Source organism: Alnus glutinosa, chromosome 4 (assembly GCF_958979055.1).
Source record: "Alnus glutinosa chromosome 4, dhAlnGlut1.1, whole genome shotgun sequence".
Classification (NCBI taxonomy): Eukaryota; Viridiplantae; Streptophyta; class Magnoliopsida; order Fagales; family Betulaceae; genus Alnus; species Alnus glutinosa.
This window is the reverse complement of record NC_084889.1, coordinates 30,060,186-30,083,870: the sequence shown is the minus strand read 5'-3', so window position 1 is coordinate 30,083,870 and position 23,685 is coordinate 30,060,186. Positions and strand designations below refer to the sequence as shown.

Genomic DNA, 23,685 nt, shown 5'->3' with positions numbered 1-23,685 from the left:
GCTGACATGTCGCAAGGGACATGTATCGTGTTCTTAGTGGTGCTAAGTGACAGTGACGTGGCAAACCATTAGTTTTTTGACAGAAAACTTGACTGAGATACCAATGCGGTCTTTTCTCAAAACTGAAGTACCATATGTGATGCAAATTGAAACTTAGTTACCAAAAAATAAAGTTTTCAAAATTCAAGTTTCAATAAGGTATTAAACCCTAAATTTTAAGGGTATTCCAATGACTGCGAGAAGAGTAATTCGATAATTGAAAGGAATTTGCATTACAGTTTATATTACACTTCGGGTTCTTTGAAATTAAATGGATTCTGTGATTCCTTCAGATTGGGCTGTGCAAATTATTTAGGTTCTTGTTTGATCTCTTGGGCTGCCAAGGCAGCAACTATTGAATATGTCCAACAACCACATTCATTAATTTGAAATGAATAAGTGTCAACAGATAAAGATAGAACCCCATACAAGAAGTTTTTTTTTTAATTTTTTAATTTTTAATTTTTATTAAATGGCATTAAATGCCTTTCATTATATAATCAAGAAATCTGAGCAAATTGCTCAAATAAAATCACATATGAGATCAAAATTCAATAAAAACTAAGTTAAATTTAATGGTTATTTTAAAAGTTATGTTAGACAGTGTGAAAGACACACTTATCTAGGAGTGGACAAAATATCCGACTACCACTTATCGCCTCTATCGACTTATTTCGGTTCGATAATCTGTATAAATTTTTATTTCGACTTTCGGTTCAGTTTGATAGTCAATATAGGTGATTTTTTATTTTTATTTTTAATTGGTTAACCGAATTGAACCAAATCGACACTACAGAGTAAGGAATAACCTACTTTTAACCGATTGTAAAGAATAAGCACGGGAAGCTCTACACAAATACTCTTGCTCACAAGTTCCCAGCCACAAGCAAATCATGTGGAGTCATATCGGGTTTGAGCATCCTACAACCTTTGAATCAAGTTGATCTTACTAGTCATAGGAAGAAGAAAACGGAGAAATCTTCAAAGGCTAATCGACTTAACCAGTCGTCTTTTAACCGATTTAACAAAAAATATCGAAATTAAAAGTTGTCGAAGTGAAGTCGGTGAATTAACCGAATCGAAAAAAACATTAACCGAACCGACACTCACCCTTACAATTACCATTGATATACAATAGGGGATGAAGTTTCAATTTTCAGTTTTTCTTTTTTCTTTTTTCTTTTTTTTTTTTTTTTTTTTTTTAACATACCTTTTTTGCATATTATATTCAAAAATATTATGGACAAAGTTTTTCTCTAAAATGAGTTGGAAGAAATTTTTTCAATCCAGTTTATGAAATTGTCATGTGTCTTTTGAACATGGGAATAATACTTTTTGAATGTTCTGTGTTTTGAATTGTTTGTTTATGAATTTTTTTATTTTAAAATAATAATTAAAAAAAACAAAACGAAGAAAACAAAAAACTTTAATAAATAAAACTTATGTTTACATGTTAAGGTACCCGTAACTATTTTATAGATTAAATAAAAATATATATATATATATATTTTTTTTAACATACCTTTTTTGCATATTATATTCAAAAATATTATGAACAAAATTTTTCTCTAAAATGAGTTAGAAAAATTTTTCTCAATCCAGTTTATGAAATTGTCATATGTCTTTTGAACATGGGAATAATACTTTTTGAATGCTTTGTGTTTTAAATTGTTTGTTAATATTTTTGTTTTAAAATAGAAAAACAAAACGAAGAAAACAAAAAACTTATGTTTACATGTTAAGGTACCCGTAACTATTTTATAGATTACATAAAAATAAAAAAATTCAAAAACTTTGTCAGTTACAAACAAACATCTTGTGCTACACTTTTTTTTAAGTCATTGCTAAACGATTGTTGTTAAACAATGCATTTAAACTCAAAGACCCTCAAAAGCAGGGCCGGTTGGAGTCTTAGCCGGATTAGGCGGCCGCCTAAGGCCTCCAATTTAATAAGGCTCTCAATTAAAATATATATATATATTTCTGAAAAAAAAATTATAATAAGGCCTTAATTATCACCAATACACTTTAATAAGGCCCAAATTATGGTAAAAATATATTTAACAAGGACTTTAAAATTAAAATATGCTAAGAAGATATGAAAAGTTTTAAAAGTCATAAATGCCTTAATTACCAAAATTGAAGACTTTAAGTTAAGTCCAACGTTCAAAAGACAAAATATATGGAAAAAATAAATAAATGCTAAGAATATATGGAAAGTATCAAAAGTTATGAAGGCCTTAATTACCAAAATTGAATGCTTTAAGTTAAGTCCAAACAAAATAGAATGAATAAATAAATAAATGCAAAGAAGATATGAAAAGTCTCAAAAATCATAAAGGCCTTAATTACCAAAATTGAAGGCTTTGAGTTAAGTCCAACGTTCAAAGACAAAATACAATGAAAAAAAAAAATGTTAAGAAGATATGGAAAGTCTCAAAAGTCATGAATGCCTTAATTACTAAAATTAAAGGCCTTAAGTCCAACGTTCAAAGACAAAATACAAAGGAAAAAAAAAATGTCAAGAAGATATGGAAAGTCTCAAAAGTAATGAATGCCTTAATTACCAAAACTAAAGGCCTTAAATTAAGTCCAATGTTCAAAGACAAAATATAATGAATAAATAAATAAATAAATGCTAAGAAGAGATAAAAAGTCTCAAAAGTCATGAAGGCCGGCCTTAATTACCAAAATTAAAGGCTTTAAGTTAAGTCCAACGTTCAAAGACAAACTACAATGAGAAGAAGAAGAAGATGGAAAGAGTAAGTTTCTATTTCAAATCATACTCTTTATAAGATCCTATCAAAAATCCTACTCTTTAGAAGGTTTTTTTTTTTTTTTTTTAATCTCAATTTTCCTATTCAAGTCTTATTTGAATTTGAATTTCTCTATTCTTCTCCATTTTCATTATTTCTCAATAACTTACTATTCAATTCTTTAAAATCATTCCAAAATTTTTTATTTTCAGAACTAAAAGTTTTAACATAAATTTTACAAATAGAAGAAAGTGCTTTAGTTGACAAATTAAATTATATAAAAAGTCTTGATTCTTTTCCTAATGCAAGTATTGCTTATAGAATTTTATTAACAATACTTGTTGCAGTTGCTTCTGTAGAAATAAGTTTTCCAAAATTAAAATTAATAAAATCCTATCTAAGATCGACAATGTCACAAGAAAGATTAAATGGATTAGCCATATTATCAATTAAAAAGGAAATGTTAAAAAAACTCGAATATAAAAACTTAATAAGTAGTTTTACATCCCAAAAAGCGTAAAAAATGAATTTTAAATAAAAATATAATTTTAAATTAAATAATATTTAATTTTAAAAAAAAAAATGTCTCCTTTAAACTTCTCGCTTAAAACCTCAAAATATATGTCGTAAGTGTAATATGTAGCATTATTCAATTTTAAATGCAGTGATAATATATGCTAATTTTATTTATAAAATTTAGTGTGGATCATAAAATAGATTCTCTTAGTTTTAGTGAGAGAATTTTATTCCCTTCCTAAGAAGGAAGTGCTTTAACTCCGGTCAATGGTTGCCACTTGCCAAAAGGGTAGCCATGCGGGTCATGCCAGTACCACACCTTTATTACAATTAGTCCTTCTACACATCCTCCCCTCATCCCTCCTTATTACCCTTTTATAATAAAAATCAATTTTTTTAAGAAAAAGAGGGTGATGAAGGGGGGATGAGTGGATGATGTTTAGCATTTCCCTATTACAATTAGTAGAGGTTGCTTGTATAGTGTATACTTCTCTTTAAATCGAGTTCAATATTCTTGTCTGTTAACCAACCTTCTAGAGCTGCCACACACTCGGCAGATGACATCCATTCAGTAGCCCACATGGCACCTTCTAGAGATGACTTGCATCCAGTAGAAGACACGTACCCAGCAGCCAACATGGTAACCAAGACGGGGAAATGATTTTTCGACATTATATTACCGTACATCAATCCTACACCAAGACATATAGTGTGATATCCATGCATGTAGGTCACATATACATGGGTCACACACCCAATATGTTTTGGTGTAGGATTGATGTAGGGTAATGTGATATAAAAATAACACATCTCAATCAAGGCTAGAGATGACAAGCACCCGGTTGCCAACAGGAAAATAATTTTTCTACGTCACATTACCCTACATCAATCTTACACTAAGACACATAGAGTGTGAGACCCATGCATGTGAGTTCCATATATGTGGGTCCATACCTAATGTGTCTTGGTGTAGAATTGATGTAAGATAATGTGATGTATGAATAACACATCTCTTGCCCACATAGCAATCAAGTCCACACTTCCCATATCAACAACTCAGTATTTGTGTTGCAAAATATGCACACAATACTGCAAATCACATTGGACCATTTATGGATGCAGCTCCCGCATATTATGCTAGAAAATAAGGTTAAATAATTTACACCTCCTTGTGGTTCAAGGTTTAAAAATTTTATTTTTTGCATATTGAGTTTTTATTTTTTTCATAGGTGGTATCTGTGTTATGGGAAAAGACTGAAATGATACTTCCATCCAAAACTGACGGATTTTCACGTTAGCAACACATGACACCATTAAAATTTCGACACGTATATATATATATATATTATAATTTTGAGGCTTTTTTTTTTTAAAAAAAAATTGTAGGTGTGGCTTTGGGACACATGGGGGTGGTAGAAACCACCCCTATTTGGCTTGGGTTGGCTCGGCCACTCCAAAATTGGCCTTGGGCCACCCCCTTAGCCAAAATGGGGGTGGCTGACCACCCTCATGTGGCCCAAAGGAATTTTTATTTTTTTTTAAAAAAAGCTTCAAAATAAAAAATAAAAAAAATATGGGAGCCACATGTCGCAATTCTAATGGTGCCATGTGTCGCTGACATGGAAATCCATCAGTTTTGGACGAAAAAAATGGACGAATGTACTATCTCCACCTTTTTTCATAGCACAAGTACTACCTATAAAAAAAATAAAAAACTCAGAGTGTAAAAATTAAAGTTTTTAAACAACAGGGGACAAAAAAGTATTTAACCCTAAAAAATATATGCGAGATTCAGCTCAATAGATGACAACTAGCCTAGTAGTCCACGATAGAAAGAAATCAACCAGTTTAGGCAAGACATATGAAGCATCACTCTGTTATGGAACTAACCGTGTGCTCCTAGTCAAATTACCAAGACATACGTGCTACTCAAGATACAATCTTCTGCAGAAAGGAAATATCACACAACTGAATGGAAAGTCTAAGAATCAATTATGCTAGAGAAAATGAAGCAGTCAATATTGTGCTATTGTAATTGATATTGTCCCATAGTTTTTCATTATTTTCCATTTCTAAACCGTGTGAGGCTGTGTATATAAAGCCTCTCATCTCTTCATTGTAATTTAAGCCATTTTAATATATCAACATACAATTTTTCATTTCCAAGAGAAAAAATAAAATAAAAGGAAAGGAAAAAATGATGATGGGTATGCCTGTATTGGCTTTAGGGTTGATGTTTTTGGTCTTCAGTGCGTGCCCTTCAAATGGCGCCATAACATGTACTGATGCCCTAACGAGTTTGATTCCCTACTAGCCTTCTTGGTGGGTTCTAGCTCTGAACGATTGCCAAGCCATGACTGTTGTGCTGGCGCACAGAACGTTTTCAAACAGTTTGGTACCACTGAAACATGCAGGACTCTTTGTCAATGTTGGTGTTAAGCCTGAGAGAGCTAATCTGATTCTCCAAGCTTGCAAAGTCAACAATCCTGTACCCATTGGCCCTCCTGTCGACTGCAGCAAGTAATTTCTCCCTCTCTCTCTGGTCGGGGTTCTTTTCGCAAAATTTTTAAGAACTGTTTTTTTATTGCTTTGTGTGATCACATTCAATATACAATATTATTCTCAACATAGTATCAAAGGTAAACCCGCAGATAACTAATGTGGGGTCCTCAAGAGATAGCTCAATCGGTTGGAGACCACGCCCCATGAAGCGAAGGACACTAGTTCAAATCCCCCTCTCTCTTCTCTTGTGTGGACATATCAAAAAAAAAAAAAAAACTAATGTGAGACAAGGTACATGCATATATACACATAATAGAATCTAACATATAATCTAAGAGATATAAAAGTGGATTACAGGAAGTAATCTCTCTTAATTAGTTTACACGTGAAAATTAATATCCATATACATTCTTGTTCTTGATGAGTTCTTTTAACTAGTATGTTTTGCTTCGTTGCACATGCAGAATCCAATGAGGCTCTCATGAGAGATGTGAGTGAAATAAACTTGGGGAAGAAGAAGCAATTTATCCAAATGTATTGCGTTGATAAAATTATGGAGTTGGACTGTTTTCGATCGATGTCTTAGATATGTATGAACAATAGCAATCGAAATGAATAAAATAATTCCTAGTTTCTTTGCAATGCTCTCGACATGTATATTTGGCCTGATGTTCACTCCACTTTTTTGAATTAACCTCCATATATATATAGATTACTAAGAATGCAGGAGATCGATGCAGCAGAAATCTGAAGATGCTAGCTGTTAGACATTGGTCAAAATCATTTTTGATTTCAGTCTCAGATGAACAAGTGCTAGATAATCCTACGTACCATTACGTTTCCGGCTTCTATGAGGTAGTCTATACTACCGCATAGATGCTGTTAGTCTAAACAACACAGTTTTTGACTAATAGCACATACTTTTTCAATGGATTAATGGATACAACAATGCCGTGCTTCAAGCAATGATTCCAAACTTATATAAAAAGATAACTCTTTTATAGGCCGGCTTAATATATTGTGAAGCCTAAGGCGATAATTCTTAAATGGGGCATTTTTATATTTAAATATTAAATAATTTTTAATTTATATATTATAATTTTATTTAATTTTTCTCGATATTTTTGTAGATTTAATTAAATTTTTTTATTTTTAAAAGTTTTCATATCCTTCACACATATATAATTAAAAAAAATTACATAAAAGAATAATTGAACCTAATTTTTCAAAGTCACTTCATTTTCAAATAAAATCATTTAACACTCTTAACCCACATAAAAAAGGACATTTTTTCTTTATAATTGGTAATCAATGACTAATTAATGAACTAGCTAGTATGTTTCAAAGTTTGATATACTTAATATTAATTTATTAATTCACGTTTTTGTTGAAAAAATATATAATACTATTTTATTAAAAAAAAAAAAAAAAAACATAAAGTTAAAGTCTGAAGTCACCTGCTCCTTTTCCTTATTGTTTAGGGAAAAAGAAAAAGAAAAAGAAGGTTAATGAATTCACGTTGCAATGACAAAAAAAAAAAAAAACAAAGAAAAAAGAGCTTGAAATGACGGTAGAAAAGTCCACAGCCACATCTTTTTATCATTATCTCTGACAACTCGAGTATGGTTTGAACTTTGAAATGTCTATAGAAGGATCCAGAGAAAGAAATGCCTAGAAGGGCAAGCCACAGATCTAAATAAAAATAGCGGAGTCGAATGGGTGTTAAATACCTTGTTGGTGTTGTGTGTCAAGCGGAACGGCGAGAGAGAGGAGGAGAGAAGCTAGAAGCTAGACGATGAAATCGGACGCAACTATAGAATTAATTAGTCTATGATGTGGCGATGTGATTGGTTTGATTTAAGCAAGAAAGGGAAGTGTCAACTACTCAAGAAAGAAAGAAGAGATCTTTGACAAGTTGTGATTTAGAAGATATTTTCTATCGAGTTGTCAACATCCATCAAGAGAAATATCAAGAAAGAAAGAAGAGACTATCGACAAATCTCTTGATTCATCTTTTAAAGAATTCTCATATTTATATTTACGTTGTCGTAAAGTAATATTATATTTATTATTTTTTTCCCTAAAATATGGTCATTCTTTGGTACCAAGTATTTTCCATTAATTTGGAGATATTCTTTGGTACAAAGTATTTCCATAATATGCTTATTTGTATTTATTTCAAGTCTTAGGGAATTTATTAGGCTTTTCGGGATTTTGCTATTTTTGGCAAAATTCTTCTAAAGGCCTAATTTTCAGCTATTAAAGCCTAGCTTGTGGGCGTTTTTCAGCAGCTTATTGTTATTGATAAATTATCAAAATTCAGAGTTTTCTCTCTGTTTTGGGGTGGATTTCCTGTTTTCTTCCTTGCAAATTGCCTGTTGATTAGCCTACAGAATAATCACTATTCTGTTCCGGCTTCACTAGAGCTGGTTGGTGCCTGGTGGTCAAGCGGACGAGTACCGAGCAGCAGATTGTAGCTGGGTTCCTGCATCTCCTACTCTCTGACTGCTAGAGGAAAATGTCAAAATGCTGTGCATTATAGGTTGTGATTTTAGTAATTTGTCAAAATGCGGTGCATCATATTTTTTATTTTATTTTATTTTTTTATCACGAATGGCTAATTTGGGGCCTTCTTTACTTTGGGGTCTTAGGCGACCGCCTAAGTTGCCTAAGGGAAGAGCCGCCGCCCTGCTCTTTTATGAGCTATCTCGAGAAATGTGATTATAATTTTTTTGAAATGCAATTGATAATATTTTTTATTTTCCTTGTTTAGGTAATTTAATTTATAAATTATTTTATACGGTATAAATAATAATTCAGAGGTATTCGGGGTAGACCAAAATAATAATTTAATCCCCATAATCTAATTCTGTCAAAACACTTAATGGATCTTGTTAGTGTGCTACATCAGCATCAATAGAATAGTGATACGTGTCACTCTAAATAAAAAATATTAACACAATTGTTAATTTGTAGGCACATTAAAAATTGGATAATAATTCAAAGAGGGTATTTATATTTTTTCAAAAATGAAAGAAGAATAGTGGTACCCCTAACAGTAAACACCCAAGTTATTATTTATGCAATAAAATAAGTTAATCTAAAAATATTTATAAGAGAAAATATAATAAAAATTCTAGAAGAAGGTAATTATTAATCTGTTTATTTTTGCACACGTGACACGTACGGTGGCCCACCTGTCATGTTTTCACATGGGTGGGATCTTTGGACAAGCGACTTCAAATGATTGGAGGAGTCAGCCTTTGAATCTTTGTCGACTTTCCACCATACAAGACAAAAACTTCCACACGCGCATCTGACTTGTTAAAACCTTCCCGAAGGTGATTTTATTTATTTATTTATTTATTATTTTGTTTTTAATGAAGATAATGTTTTGCATACGACCCACCAATCAAGTGTAAGGAAAAGCTTGACCTTCCAGAAGGTGATTTTATTTATTTATTTTGTTTTTAATGGAGATAATGTTATACATATATATAACCAGCCAATTAAGTGTAAGTATAAGCTAAACCTTCCAGAAGGTGATTTTATTTATTTATTTTTTTGTTTTTAATGGAGATAATGTTATACATATCAACCCGTCAATTAAGTGTAAGGATAAGCTAAGAGAAATGATCATTACACTCATTTCTCACAACAGTTCCACAACAAGCTGACGTGGCTGATAATATTTTATAATTTTTTTAGAAAAGAAAATGAAAACAAAACAAAAAAATAATAAAATATTACCAGCCACGTCAGCTTGTTGTGGAGCTGATGTGAGAAATGAGTGTAAGAATCATTTCTCATAAACTAAACCTTCTTATTTTGTTTTTAATGGAGATAATGTTATAGATATAATGTAAGGATATAAGCTACACCTTCCAGAAGGTGATTTTATTTATTTTTTATTTTGTTTTTAATGGAGATAATGTTATACATATAACCCGCCAATTAAGGGTAACTGTGTAAGGATAAGCCTTATCAGCTTGAAATTAAGAGTAAGGCCTCGGTCATAAATAAAAAATAAAAAAAAAAAAGTAAGGTTTCGTTTGGTTCGTGGAATAGACTCTTGAAATAAAATGCTTATTCCTATAGGACATGTGTCCCTTCACATGTGAGAAACACATGTTGTTTTAATAGTATGTTTTTTTAATAGCATTAATAAAAAAAACATACACATGTCACTCTTATACGTGGGTTGTATGAAATTTCTTACAAATCAATTTGTTAAAAATTTTTGTCCATAGGAGTTGATTCTTTAGAATAGTTATTACAATGCCTTACAAAGATGAATATTCATTCCTAAAGGAATATATTACGTTTTCAAGGGGTAGCTCAATCAGCTGGAAACCACTCTTCATGAAGCGGAGGTTACTAGTTTGAATCCTCACTTACCCTTTAAAAAAATTTATTACGTCTCTAATTAATTAATTTTTATTTTTCTTTTTAAGAAAAAGCAATACAAAAATGGGTTGCTCATGATCACCCTTTTCAAGTAGTGGTTGTGGCCACCCCCTCAATTTGAGGGGTGGCTATAAGCCCAACCTCGAATTTGGGGTGAGCCTGAGGGACAAGGATCCTCTTCAATTTAACTGGACCGGAGAGGAGCCAATTAATTTTAAAACAAAGACAAATTTATTTTTTTAGACAAAATTGCCCTTACTTCAAAACTGACGGGAGCCAAATTTGGCCACGAGGGTGGGCACCTATTGTGTGTTTTTTTTCAAATGTATTTATTAGAGGGCATAAAAGTATTTTCACACATATTTCTATTACCTATTTGATGAAAAACATAACAAAGTCTTGAATTTAGAATAAATATAAACTCAATTTTGTAAATCTGTCACTCGAAAATTAGAGTCTTAAAGTTAAAATCATTGGATTTTATTCCAAGTCAATGGCTTTTGTTTTCTTCCTGTGAAGTCACTGTTCCTAGTCTTAGTGGTTCTCTCTTTTTCCATGGCCACTCATAGTAAGAGCACTAATAACATAATACTTTATACGTGGCTCCTTTTATTAAATATAGGAAAAAATTGAAAAAAAAAATCAGAAAAAGTCATCAACATCAATTTTTTTTAATATTTTCCCTATATCATTGTAGCTACTCAATAAATTATATAATAAAATAAAATAAAATAACAAAAAGTAAAAAAAATAAGAAAAAGCATAAAATAAAAACAAAGAAAATAATTAATTGATATAGGGAAATATTAGAGAATCTATTGTATTGTGAATTTTTTTTTTTTTTTTTTAATTTTATAGATAAGCAAAAATAATTTTGTTCTCTAACTTAAAAAAAAATAGTTGGTATGGGCGGCTAGTACTCTAAGTATCCACTTCTTCACAGCACGTAATGAAAAACAAGAAAATAAATGTCTTTTTCTTTTAGAGCGGGGAATAAGATAAAGAAAAATAAAAGTTGGTCAAATCAAAATATTTATTTAGTGCATCTAGATGGTTTATTTGTGTGTCTATATATATATATATATATATTATTATTTTTATTACACATACTCACATTTGATATGACATCACAAATGAGTCCTATATAAATGGGTCACACCAAATATAAGTTTGTATACAAAATATTAAAAAAAAGATGTCTACAAATATCATTTGGCGCTTCTCAGTTCAGTAGCAACTTGGCTGAAATCGATAACGGATGCTCAGAGCGAGCCAACCCCAAGCCTAAAGGCTCTCATGCAGTAATCCTTCAGTCCTCCAGACCTCGCTCTTCATAGCTCCCGATGGAAATATTGGTGCTAAGCAGTCCTACAAAATCAAGGCGCTTCCATGTCGCCGGTCATTGTTTCTATCTCCTCTGCTTCCTCTCTCTTCTCTCCGGTGTCAAATCCGACGAGCTTCAAATTCTCATGAAAATCAAATCCGCACTTCAGAGCTCAACCACCAACGTTTTCAGTTCATGGGAATCCTCCAATCCCACGTGCCGTTTCGCCGGAATCACCTGCAACTCGGACGGTTCGGTCGCAGAAATTGACCTCTCACTCAAAAATCTAACGGGGACTGTTCCTCTGGACTCCATATGCCAGCTCCAATCGCTGGAAAAGCTCTCCTTGGGGTTCAACCTCTTGCACGGTCCAATCATGGAGGACTTGAAAAACTGCGTGAAATTGCAATATTTGGACTTGGGAAACAATTTCTTCACTGGCTCTGTTCCAGACATATCCACTCTCAGCGAATTACAGTATTTGCACCTGAACAACAGTGGATTTTCCGGCACTTTCCCGTGGAAATCGCTTGGAAACATGAAGGGTCTAATCCGGCTCAGCCTCGGAGACAACCCTTTGAGTCCCAGTCCAATTCCAAATGATGTCGTTCAGCTCACCAAGCTGGATTGGCTATACCTCTCGAATTGCAACATCCAAGGAACAATCCCAGCTGGGATTGGAACGCTCACAGGGCTCATCAACTTGGAGCTTGCCGACAATAACATGACCGGAGAGATTCCAGCAGAGATAGGGAAGCTGGTGAACCTATGGCAGCTCGAGCTCTACAACAACTCGTTCACAGGAAAACTTCCGGCCAGTCTAAGATACCTGACGAAGCTCGAGATGTTTGATGCTTCTACGAACCATCTCGAAGGCGATCTGTCCGAGCTGAGGTTCTCGACCAACCTGGTGAGTCTGCAACTGTATAACAACAATCTTTCTGGGCAGGTACCGACCGAGTTGGGTGAGTTCAAGAAGCTGGTGAACCTCTCTCTGTACTCGAACAGGTTGACAGGTCCTCTGCCTCCGAAGCTTGGGTCTTGGGCCGAATTCAATTTCATCGACATGTCCGATAACTTCTTTACCGGTCCAATCCCGCCAGATATGTGCAAGCAAGGTACTATGGAGAAGCTTTTGCTGCTCAACAACAGATTCACCGGTGAAATTCCGGCCAACTACGCCAACTGTTCAACTCTGATTCGTTTCAGAGTCCCCAATAACTTGCTCTCTGGTACCGTTCCCGCTGGAATGTGGGGATTACCCAACATGCACGCATTCGATATCTCGTCGAATAATATCCAAGGTCCGATTACCTCTGATATCAAGAATGCTAAATCTCTCGCGCAGATTTTTGTCGGAAACAATCGCTTATCGGGTGAATTACCAGCCGAGATCTCTCTCGCTACCTCGCTGGTATCGATTCAACTGAACGACAATCAGTTCTCGGGAAATATCCCTTCCGGTATAGGTGACCTGAAGCAACTCAACGTTCTTCATCTACAGAACAACAAGTTCTCTGGTTCGATACCAGATACGTTAGGCACTGGTGTTTCTCTCACTGACATAAACATGGCTAACAATTCGCTTTCGGGTCAAATTCCATCTTCTTTCGGATCTCTACCGACTCTTAATGCTCTCAATCTCTCCAACAACCAACTTTCCGGGGAAATTCCGGAGACTTTTTCATCTCTTCCACTAAGCATTCTCGATTTGTCTCACAACAAGTTGACCGGTCCCGTGCCGCAATCTTTGTCCCTCGCAGCGTATAACGGTAGCTTCGCTGCGAACCCAGGCCTATGCAGCTCTACGATCAGCTCTGTACTCCCCCGCTGTCCTACAATTTCACGCATGTCCATGGAAATCCGTACACTCATCATTTGCTTCATTGTGGGTTCAGCTTTATTGCTGATTGTGTCTAATTTGGTGTACCTATTCTACGCGAAGAAGAGGGAAAATGATCAAATCCGTTCGTTAAAGGACGAATCTTGGGATGGGAAGTCCTGCCACGTGTTGAGCTTCACAGAGGATGAGATTCTTGATTCTGTCAAGCAAGAGAATTTGATTGGAAAAGGTGGCTCTGGAAACGTGTACAAGGTGGTGCTCTCTAACGGTATAGAACTTGCGGTCAAGCACATATGGAACGCAGATTCGAGGGGTACTGGCTGGAACAGCACCATGCCGATGCTCGGAAAGCGTGGGGGGAGGTCGAAGGAATTTAATTCCGAGGTGCAGACTTTGAGCTCGATAAGGCATGAGAATGTGGTGAAGCTGTATTGTAGCATCACCAGCGAGGACTCGAGCTTGTTGGTGTACGAGTATTTGCCAAATGGGAGCTTGTGGGATCGGATGCACTCGTGCCGGAAGGTGGAGCTCGATTGGGAGACAAGGCATGAGATTGCCTTGGGAGGAGCCAAAGGGTTGGAGTATCTGCATCATGGGCGTGAGCGGCCGGTGATTCACAGGGACGTGAAGTCGAGTAATATTTTGCTGGATGAGTTTTTGAAGCCAAAAATTGCTGATTTCGGACTTGCTAAGATTGTTCAGGCCAATGGTGACAAAGATTCCACCCATGTCATTGTTGGAACACAAGGCTATACCGCTCCTGGTTAGTGAATATCAGATTCCTTACTTTTCTTTCTTTGATTCTTTGCCTGGATAATATGCTATGTAGAATTAAGTTAACAAAAAGTGGTCATTTTGTTAAGCAGATAAGAAAGTTGATGATTTCTTCTTTTAATTTGTTTTCATGGAATCTTGTTGATTATGCAGAATATGGGTATACATACAAAGTAAATGAGAAGAGTGATGTTTATAGTTTTGGAGTGGTACTGATGGAGCTAGTGTCTGGAAAAAGACCGATAGAGCCAGAGTACGGGGATAACAAGGATATAGTGAATTGGGTTTGCAGCAAGGTGAAAGAAAGAGAGAGCATAGTAAGTGTGGTGGACTCCAGAATTTCAGAGGCTTTTAAGGAAGATGCTGTCAAGGTACTGAAAATTGCAATTCTCTGCACAGCAGCACTTCCGGCGCTTCGGCCAACGATGAGAACCGTCGTCCAAATGCTAGAGGAAGTTGCGCCGTATAAATTGGTTGAAATTGTCATTGCCAAATATGGTGATAGTAAGAAAAAGGAAGTGAAGGGTACTGAGGTGCTGAGTCCAGAACTTTAAGCTTTCAAATTTGGCAGTTGGAGTTGAAGATGGTCACGATCTCCATTCTCCTGCTAGCTATAACATATCATTAGTGTAAAATATGTGACCTAAGGTTACTTATAGATATCAGCAATAAAGCATGTAGGCGTTTATGTTCTGTAATTTGTGAATGTAACATAGAGGTATGAAAAATGAGAGTGATGGGAAGTTCCCTTAAATAATAATCTCCATGTTTACCTTTTGTTCACCAAGTAGACATTAAATAACATCTTCTAGAACAAGCTTTGAAAATAGCTAATCTAAATTACATCATCAATGACGTTTTTTTTTATCCAATTATTAGATGCTTATGACTCAGATGCCAAATATAGTAGAAGAGGGCTTAATCAGTCTTTTATCTTTTGGTCTAAAGGAACAAAAAGATTTGGGTCACTTGATAGAGACCCCTAGTGCCTTTCCGCCCAAGCAAAGTCTGGGGATATGCCACATTTCTTAACACTAGTTTGGATGGTAGATTCAGGCGGTTTTCCTCTCGACGATGAAGCTTATTTCCCATCGTCTCATTGGTAGACCTTGACAACTTGACCCCTGTTATTTTGAGGTCTAAATATTCCCCATTTTATCAATTCTTTAAGAGATAAATCCTTCTGGAAGATCATAATATCCAGATTCATTGCTTCCTCTTGAATAGCGGATATAGCAATTTCTCTTGGATTTTTCATTCTAAGCCGGAGACAATATACTTATGTTATTGATGATTTTTTGATTGATTCATGGTAGGTAATAATAATACAATTTGTAATGCATTATTTAATACACAAATGTTTTATAAAAGACAACAAAATTATAACAAAGTCATATTACTTCCCCAGTTCTTGACTTCTTCCCATAAACAAAGACATCCTGAAAAACAAAGAGCACTTAAATAAAAAATTTATCAGACAAATAACAATTAAAAATGTGTTTTTAATGGTCAGATGCCCATGAATGGTAACCTTCGTCTAAATTTAGATTAAAAGGTCTTCATGACTTTCTACTTTGGTTCTCTCAAAGTTTTTAAGGAATGAGCTTTTATTTCCAAACCTTTTACTTTGGCTTCCTTTCGATATTCCTATAATATTTTCTTTGGATTCGGAGGAATTTTTCTTGATTAATTGTTAGAATCTTTATTGTCTATATGATTTTTATTTTGATCACCATAACTAAAGAAAAGACCAAGGGTAGTAATTTAACTTTTGGACACACACACAAGCATCACAATCCAACAATAAGGGCATGAGCTGCAACACATGGAAACTCTACAAAACTACAGGTTCAAAAGCATGTGAACAATGTTAAAATTAAAAGTGCATCTATGTAATGCCAATCTAGCTACACCGGGTATGAAAGCCATTCTCCACAAAGAAAAAAAGTTTTCTAAATTTTATTCTAAGAACAATGAATACATCAAAACTAAGACACAGCCGGTTTCGGCTTGATGGAGAACCGGTTCTTTGTAGAGGCGAAGTCCTTCCGTTTCTCGGTGGAAGCAGGTTCTGCTGAGCTTCGGGTGGAGGAAAAGAGGAAAGAGTTTTTAGGTTCTGCTGTTTTCGGGTTGAGTTGCATTGCTTGGGTTCTGTCAAGGGTGGAAGAAGTTTTGGGTAATCCTGGGATCGAGGATTTCGTAAAATCCTTTTGGGAGGGGTCTAAGGTGACCATCACTTGGAGAGGTGAAAACAGGTCTGGGCGGTTCTTGGAGGTAGTTGTTTATAGCGGAGGCCGGAGAGGGCGTATTCTCTTTCTTGAAGGTCAGGACGGGCGAGTGTGGAGCCGTGTTTCTGGGGAGCTGAGCAAAATTTTAGATTTTCTGGGAACCACGGTTGGGTCTTCGTCTTCTGGTTGTCTGCCTCCCTCTGATGTTTCTCAGTCGGGAGTTAAGGGAAAGGTACAGGACGTCCGTCGTTTGCGGAGGCGGTGAGTTCTTCAGCAACCATCTCTGCCTTGGGTTGTCGGATTCCGGCTCAGGACTCAGGAACTAGGGTTGCGGCGAAGATTGTTGGCGCTTGGCCTTTGCCGGACTGGTGCGGGTTGGAGTGGTCACAGCCGCTGGGTATGGAGGTGGAGGCGGTCCATCAGGCGATTGATTGCTACGCTCTGGAGAAGCAAGCGGTTGGTCCCTCGGGTATGGACCATCATGCAGTTGATCGTATCAGGTCTCGAGTTAGTCTTGGCCTTTGCCGGACTGGTGCGGGTTGGAGTGGTCACAGCCGCTGGGTATGGAGGTGGAGGCGGTCCATCAGGCGATTGATTGCTACGCTCTGGAGAAGCAAGCGGTTGGTCCCTCGGGTATGGACCATCATGCAGTTGATCGTATCAGGTCTCGAGTTAGTGTCTGTAGATCGGATGGCGTGTCCAGGGATTCAGCTGCTGAGGGCGACGTTTCAATGCAAGGGGATGGCGTGTTTGGAGTGATCGAGGAGTTTTTTTGAAATTCTGGGTCGCTTCTTCAAGGCGCTGGTTTGGGCTTGTGGTTTGGGTTTAAACGAAGGGTGGGTTTTGTGGCGGGCCGGGTGCTAAAGAGGGTTAAGTCTGTTTTTAAAGGGATTCGAGCTGGGGCTAAAGCGATTAAGCCTAATGCCAAGTTGGACGCGATTTCGAGTCATAAGCTGTCTTCGATTTCTAGTACGTTTTCGGGGCGGGGATTGGGTCCGGGAAGTCTTCTTCGTCCGACGGAGGTCCTTGGGAGCGCATTCAGCCGGAGGTGACGTCTGTGGCAGATTTTGGGGTGGATCTGCGTCTGTCACCTTTCGGGGGTGGATTTAGTGATCGGCAGCTCGTTCCTGTGGTCGAGTCCATCAAGCAGGCCGTTCTTTCCCCCTGCCGACGCCGGTGTTCCTTCCTCTCGTGATTCTGAGTGATTTTCCTTCTAGGGTGCGGTCTTCTGTGGACTTATGTTCTTCCGGTTCAGGGCTCATCCTTCGACAGGCAGTTCTGTCGGCTGGCTCTGTCTTGGTGAGGTCGGGTTTTGAGGACTATCAATTTGGTAAGCATGGTGCCTCGTCTGGCGGTGCTGAGCATGCAGAGTTTGGGCGTCCTTCGGTAGGCAGTGTTGCTTCTGGTACTCCTTTAGGTTCTCTCCTTCGGCAGGTAGTGATGCATTCGGATGCCCCTGCCTTGGTAAGGATTTTTGGTGGGGGTCCTCAATTTGGGAAGTTTGGAGGTCCTCTTGGGGTTTCGGCTACCTTTCCTCCTTTTCAGTGGGTTTTGTTTCCTCTGTGGCCAAGGCCATTTTCCCCTGTGTATGGGTGTCCCCAGTTTGTGTCGTTGGCAGTCTTTGAGATGGGGGAATCTCCAAAGGGGGCCGGTCCGGAGGAAAGAGATGTGGTTTACCCCAGGGTTGTGCAAGATGCTAGATCTTGTTTTCGCACGATGAGGGTTTCGTTCTTGGGATCTAATGAGAAAGGTTTTTTGGACTTCTTGACTTGGACCGAGGATCAGCACTATGACTCTGATACCCCTCCCAAGAAGGAAAAGAAGATAAAAAGGAAAAAGGGAAAAAGAGAGGTCAAGAATTTAGAATGCTCGATTAATTTCGATGCTAGGGGTGTGGATTCCAGTAGGGTTAGAGGCAAGAAGCGAAGCTGGGGGTTTGATGTAACTTTTCTTCTGTCTTTTGGGTTTTTCGGGTGTTCTTCTTCTTCTTTTTTTATTTTTTATTTTTTATTTTGTTTTGGTATCCTTTTTGTATACTCCCTGTATGCTTAGAGGCGCCTTTACGCTTTTTTAATTCAATTTGTTTACCTATCAAAAAAAAAATGTGAGGGTTAAATATATATATATATATATATATATATATATATATATATATATATATATAAAAGAAATCATTAAAATAATTAAAAAAAAATATAGCCACGTCAGTGCTGAAGTGTATCACGGGGACAGGTGTCGCGCATGCACGCCGACACCTGTAGGATGACGTGGCTGGACGTTAGTTTTGGACGGAAAATTATACGGATGTACCATTTTCGTCTTTTCATATACCATAGGTACCAAATTTGATAAAAAGTAAAACTGAGGGGATAAAAAATAAAGGTCGTAAAGCACAGGGGGCAAATAGGTATTTAACCCAAAATGTGACCATATGAGTGAAAAAAGAAAAAAAAACGTTTGTATCTAGCTCAAATAGGATAAAGGGTAATAAGATTACCATGTAAGCCAAAGTAAACAGATGGCTGTTAAAAAAACAACCTTAATAGAGAACAATATTGATGTGTCTGAATAAATATATGAAAACATGGGACTCTCGTGAAGAAGCATATGATACTGAATATGAGATTCTCAAAAACATACAGTTTATGAATTTTGTTACCAACAGCAATTGGAGTCATCTAGGCTGGTATTACACACGTAACATCAAATTAATATGAAGAGAATGCAAGGATGGAAGGAATCTTACTGTTGACTGAGATTCAAGTTCCCTTCTCAGTAATGGGTGGATTACTCGTGGTGGTCATTCTAGAACTAGAGATGCTCTCCCAATCTTTGGAGGCGAGACACGACCACAAATTAAGATTCAAGTAGTAGTGCAGCAAGGTGCATCTTTCTTTCTCCAAACCGCTATATCCATGGCGTACGGGTTGCGTAAAAAGTCTAGTACTTGGTTGCCAGTGGATTTGTACATGAAGACAATGAGCACATGCTTGATGCGCTTCAGTGCAGGTCCATCCACCTTTTCACACTGTTTAAGGGGCAGCATCTATTGTTTCTTTCAATCAACTTACCCTACACACACACACAAAAAAAAAAAAACGAGCAAGGAGTTATAAATGCAAAGAAATGAAAAATAAACATAATTTTCACATATTCAGAAGTACTATCCCTGGACTGGGGAGGACATCAGCAAAAATCAGAGTTAACAAGCAAACCCAATAAAAGTGTAAATCCTTCAGCAGATCTCCTCAGAAGGAGAAACAACAAAAACAAGCCCTATTAAACCAAGTGTTTCAAGAAAATGATAGTATCAAATAGAAAAGTAATTTAATTATTAAGTACCAAGAAAACAAGCCATTGACTTCCTTGCGGTTGATTCTAATTTTAAACATAAAAAAATCCCAAAACATATAAACACACAAGCATGCACAGCAAGAGAGAAAGTGCGAGGAGCAGAGGAGGGAAATGTTTATAATTTATTAGAGCACAGAGAGGACCATAACTTTGTTATGATATTTGCAGTTGTCAGGCACACCACATTGGTATATTAAATTGAAGGGTATTCCATGTATTGATCAAAACATCATTTCTTTTCTTTATTTGTTTATTATATATGCTCCCCCCATGCATTGGATGGTTTCAGGAAGCACGTTTAATTCATTAAAATAGAACAATAGTGAGTCAAGAAATACAACATTTTGGAACCACGATACCAGCAATATGTACATGAAACTCATTACAAACATTTTCAGATTGTGAAACATTCTACATAAGGAATTCATTCTCGTCAAATCTAACTAAAGTTGTAGAAAATATTTCAAATGTAAACCGCACTACTCTTTTCAGAGTCCCTACTTGCAATTGGGGTAGATCATTCCTTCCCAAAAACTCCACAAACCAAGGAACCACACCCGCTTTGATTACCCCATCAATTGGACCAAAATACAGATATGCATATCAACAGTTAACAATATCCAGGGGATATTCCCTAAAAAATATGCGTTGGGAACTTCATCCATGCCTATTGATAATAGCTTCCTACACTGAGCAATGGCGTCCATACTTTGTGTTAAATTACCATTTATCGCAAAAGTTTAAGCTGATAGGAAGTGGTAAATTTGTTCATTTAATCAATACTTTAACACTCCTCCTTATGTGTGGGTTCAAACTCCCTTTTAATAGGTGAGGCCCAATTTGTGGCATTCGGTAGATTTGTACATAGGATTTAGGTTGAAGATTACTTAATAAAAATCAAGTACAAAAAGTTATGTGTGCAAACTCATCTATAGATGTTCGGACATGACCCAGCTAGAGAGTTCTATGCATTGACTCGTGTGCCCATGTGCGGACAGGATGTAGGAAAAACATAGGCCTTTTGGCAAAGCATTATGCAAAACAGGATAATGGGTTATTAATTTTGGAGTTAGTAAAAAGTAATAGATGTGATATAAAGTAAAGAGAATTTGTATAGAAAAGTGAATTTTTTTTTTGTATTTGAGTAGATTTTTTTTATTTGAATAGTAATAAAAAAATTATTGATGTGACTCATGTCATATAAAAAGTGAAAAAAGTTGGAATATTTTGATGTTGATTGTTATTGGAAAATGTAAAAATAAAGTGGAAAATTTTTGTACTGTTTGCCAAACAAGGCCATAAACTTTTGCCAAACAAGGCCATAAACTTTTGTATGTTGGTGTGTGCGCTGATGTCTGGATATGAAGTTGTTTTTAGGACTGAAACCCTAATGATGTCCAAACACCTTATTAACATGTCCGGATGCCGCCACTGAAAACCTAAACTTTAAGGCTGATTTTCACAAGTTTATTTAATGACTTTGAAGACACAATTTTCTCAAAGCTAAGCAACACTATTCACTTTTGATATTGAGTATTTCTAAATAATAAATGCTTAGCATTGTTATGTGTGCCAAGAGATATTCATGGTATGTTCTTAGAAGACTAATTCTCTTGGAGTGATCAAACCACACGGTGTTCTATATCAACAAACTGATTGAAGTCTACCAGTAGGTCAGTAAGGGGATTAAAAAGAAAGATTGGCTAGTAACGAGTTGGAGCTCCTGTGGATAAGAGGCAAGTGAGGAGATTGTTTGTGCACAGAATGTCTTAGTGGTTACAAAGGGATATTAATGTTGATTTTCTGGGTTTAGCTGCCCTGGAGTGATATTACATTTAAGGTGCTCAAACGATTTCCACTTCGTCACAAAATCTTGGTGTGTTGATGTGTGGATGTTTTTATGCTTCTTTGTGTGGTTTGATATATCTATTTGCTGCATAATTTATTGCATAATTGGTTATTATGAGCGTTGGGGTCTAATTTCCGCGTCTCTAATTAGTATCAGAGTGAGGTACACTCCGTTTAGATTTACCTCCCAAGTGTGATCCTTAACCCCGAAATTAATGTTGCTGAATGCTTTAGACATAAGTAACTCACATGTAAAATGTGAGAACTTTGAGTCTCTCACCAAGAACCTCCAAGAGTCTCGAGACTCTAACTTGATGGAGTTATCTGAGGATGACTCTGAGCAGGTAGATGATCTGCAATGTGCCTCTTACAACTTTAAGGTTTGTCAAATTTGAACAAAAAGGTTTCTAAAAGGCTTAAAGAGATTGATTGTGAAAAAGATCAATTGCTTACTGATTTGAAAAACTCGTGCTATATGTGATGCCCTACAAGTTGAAAATACCGTGTTAGCTTGGTGTTCACAAACCTAGTATGAGTTTTGATACCTTCGGTGCTTCTAATTCATATGCTTGTGCTTCTATAAATAGGACTATGTCTGTTAAGCATGCGAAAGCTAAGGAAGTCGAGGCTAAAGTAGCGGGCATGGATAAGGGACAATCTTTTTGCTTGCATGATTATATGAATCCCAAATCCATGCTTATATGAATCTTTTTGTTCCTACTTGGTTCCATTGTGGGATCATTGGTCACACTAGAACAAATTGCTTTCATCTGAGATCCCAAAAGCCTTAGTGAAATTTTATTTTGAGATAAGTTTGTTAAACATATATTTTTTTTTCTTTTTTTAAAAGTTAAGATCCATGACTTTCTTTCTTCGATACTCCCAACGACACTAGATTTTATCTTAAAGTTTTTAAATTGGGTTGCAAACAAAAAATAAATGAATTCAGTTATTAAACATGTGTTCAAAATACGTGATTCTTACATATGTTTTTAAAAATACAATTAAAAATACATATAAAAATCACAATTCTTTTCAACACATGTAATCTAAATCGACTGGATTGTGTAAGAACACCCAGCAGATATCATAGCTAGATGATAGTTTGACAAACATGGTGAGAATCCAGCAGATGGGAGAGAATATTCCGATTGTCCAATTCGCAATAGTAGAAAAGGAATGCAGGAAATCAAATAGCAGATGAAGTGACCCACCCTGATCCTCCCTCATAGTTCATATTATGTAAGCATTTAAGGTAAAACCACAAAATTTTCCAGAATAGTCTCCTAATTACAGGATATATGTCATGTAAAAGTAAAATTGCAATAATTATTGATAAAAAGGTTTCAGACCTGCAAAAAATTGGAATTGGAACTGACGGAGAAGAATCTGTATACCCAACACAACACTGCTTTCTTCAACAAGAAACTGTGACGGTGGCGCTTGGCCGTCGATGGAATTCTGAAATTCTTGTGACCGCCAACTCCGCCGGGAGTTGATGCTTAGCTTTAACATCACGAGGCTGACGAGAATGTTATCCCCCATGGAAAAGAAGCAAGGAGGACAAGGCTGAGGTGCTATGATATAAAGAAAAACACCAGCCACCTTTGAACATACTTACCTGGACGGGGTCTATGGGTGTTCTAGAAGGCCCATGGCCTAGGTCCGTCACTTCCATTGCACTCTGGAAGGTTGCTGTCCTAAGGTCTGCCCATGTGGCAGAGCCTACGTCATAATTTGTGATTGTCGGGGCCTGCGGTTCCATCGCACTTCAAGTATTTTTGGCCTTTTTGGAACATCTTGGGCTTGAGAAATGATAAACAGGGAATACTTGACCGCTGTCTGGTTATAATAAAAAATATATTTTGTTAAAAAAAAAAATTCAAACCGTTCCTTGTCTACCATTTCCCCTTGGACTTTTACAAATATTTTTGGAGATCTCTTCAATTATTTTGGGCTTTTTATCTTCTTCTTTTTTCTTTTTTTTTTTTTTTAGTAAACATACAAGAAGGGCTTTTCTCTTAAAATTATTATTGAATCAAAATTTAATAATGATCTATCACACATTTAATAGTAATTTTAAAGGTACATCAA

General features: G+C 36.3%; 1 protein-coding gene, 1 long non-coding RNA gene and 1 other non-coding gene across 3 annotated transcripts; 2 read left to right on the top strand and 1 right to left on the bottom strand.

Moving 5' to 3' along the window:
- The first annotated feature begins 11,405 nt into the window (after positions 1-11,405).
- On the top strand, positions 11,406-14,944 carry LOC133866733 (receptor-like protein kinase 7). The gene is made up of 2 exons (XM_062303356.1): positions 11,406-14,150; positions 14,315-14,944. The coding sequence occupies exons 1-2, from the start codon at positions 11,564-11,566 to the stop codon at positions 14,713-14,715; spliced, it is 2,988 nt and encodes a 995-aa protein (XP_062159340.1). The 5' UTR covers positions 11,406-11,563; the 3' UTR covers positions 14,716-14,944.
- A 496-nt stretch (positions 14,945-15,440) lies between these two features.
- Positions 15,441-23,295, bottom strand: LOC133866734 (uncharacterized). Its single transcript, XR_009899911.1, has 3 exons — positions 22,944-23,295; positions 19,136-19,461; positions 15,441-15,600 (listed from the first exon to the last, which is right to left on the bottom strand). It is a non-coding gene; the product is annotated as an uncharacterized LOC133866734 (long non-coding RNA).
- LOC133867511 (U1 spliceosomal RNA) lies at positions 23,205-23,366 on the top strand. Its single transcript, XR_009900070.1, has one exon. It is a non-coding gene; the product is annotated as a U1 spliceosomal RNA (small nuclear RNA).
- The last annotated feature ends 319 nt before the right edge of the window (positions 23,367-23,685 follow it).

Bases quoted from the DNA above. Each gene is read 5' to 3' on its own strand.
- LOC133866733 (XM_062303356.1), top strand. From the start codon at position 11,564: ATGGAAATATTGGTGCTAAGCAGTCCTACAAAATCAAGGCGCTTCCAT. The intron at 14,151-14,314 runs GTTAGTGAATAT...TTGATTATGCAG, and splicing joins ACAAGGCTATACCGCTCCTG to AATATGGGTATACATACAAA.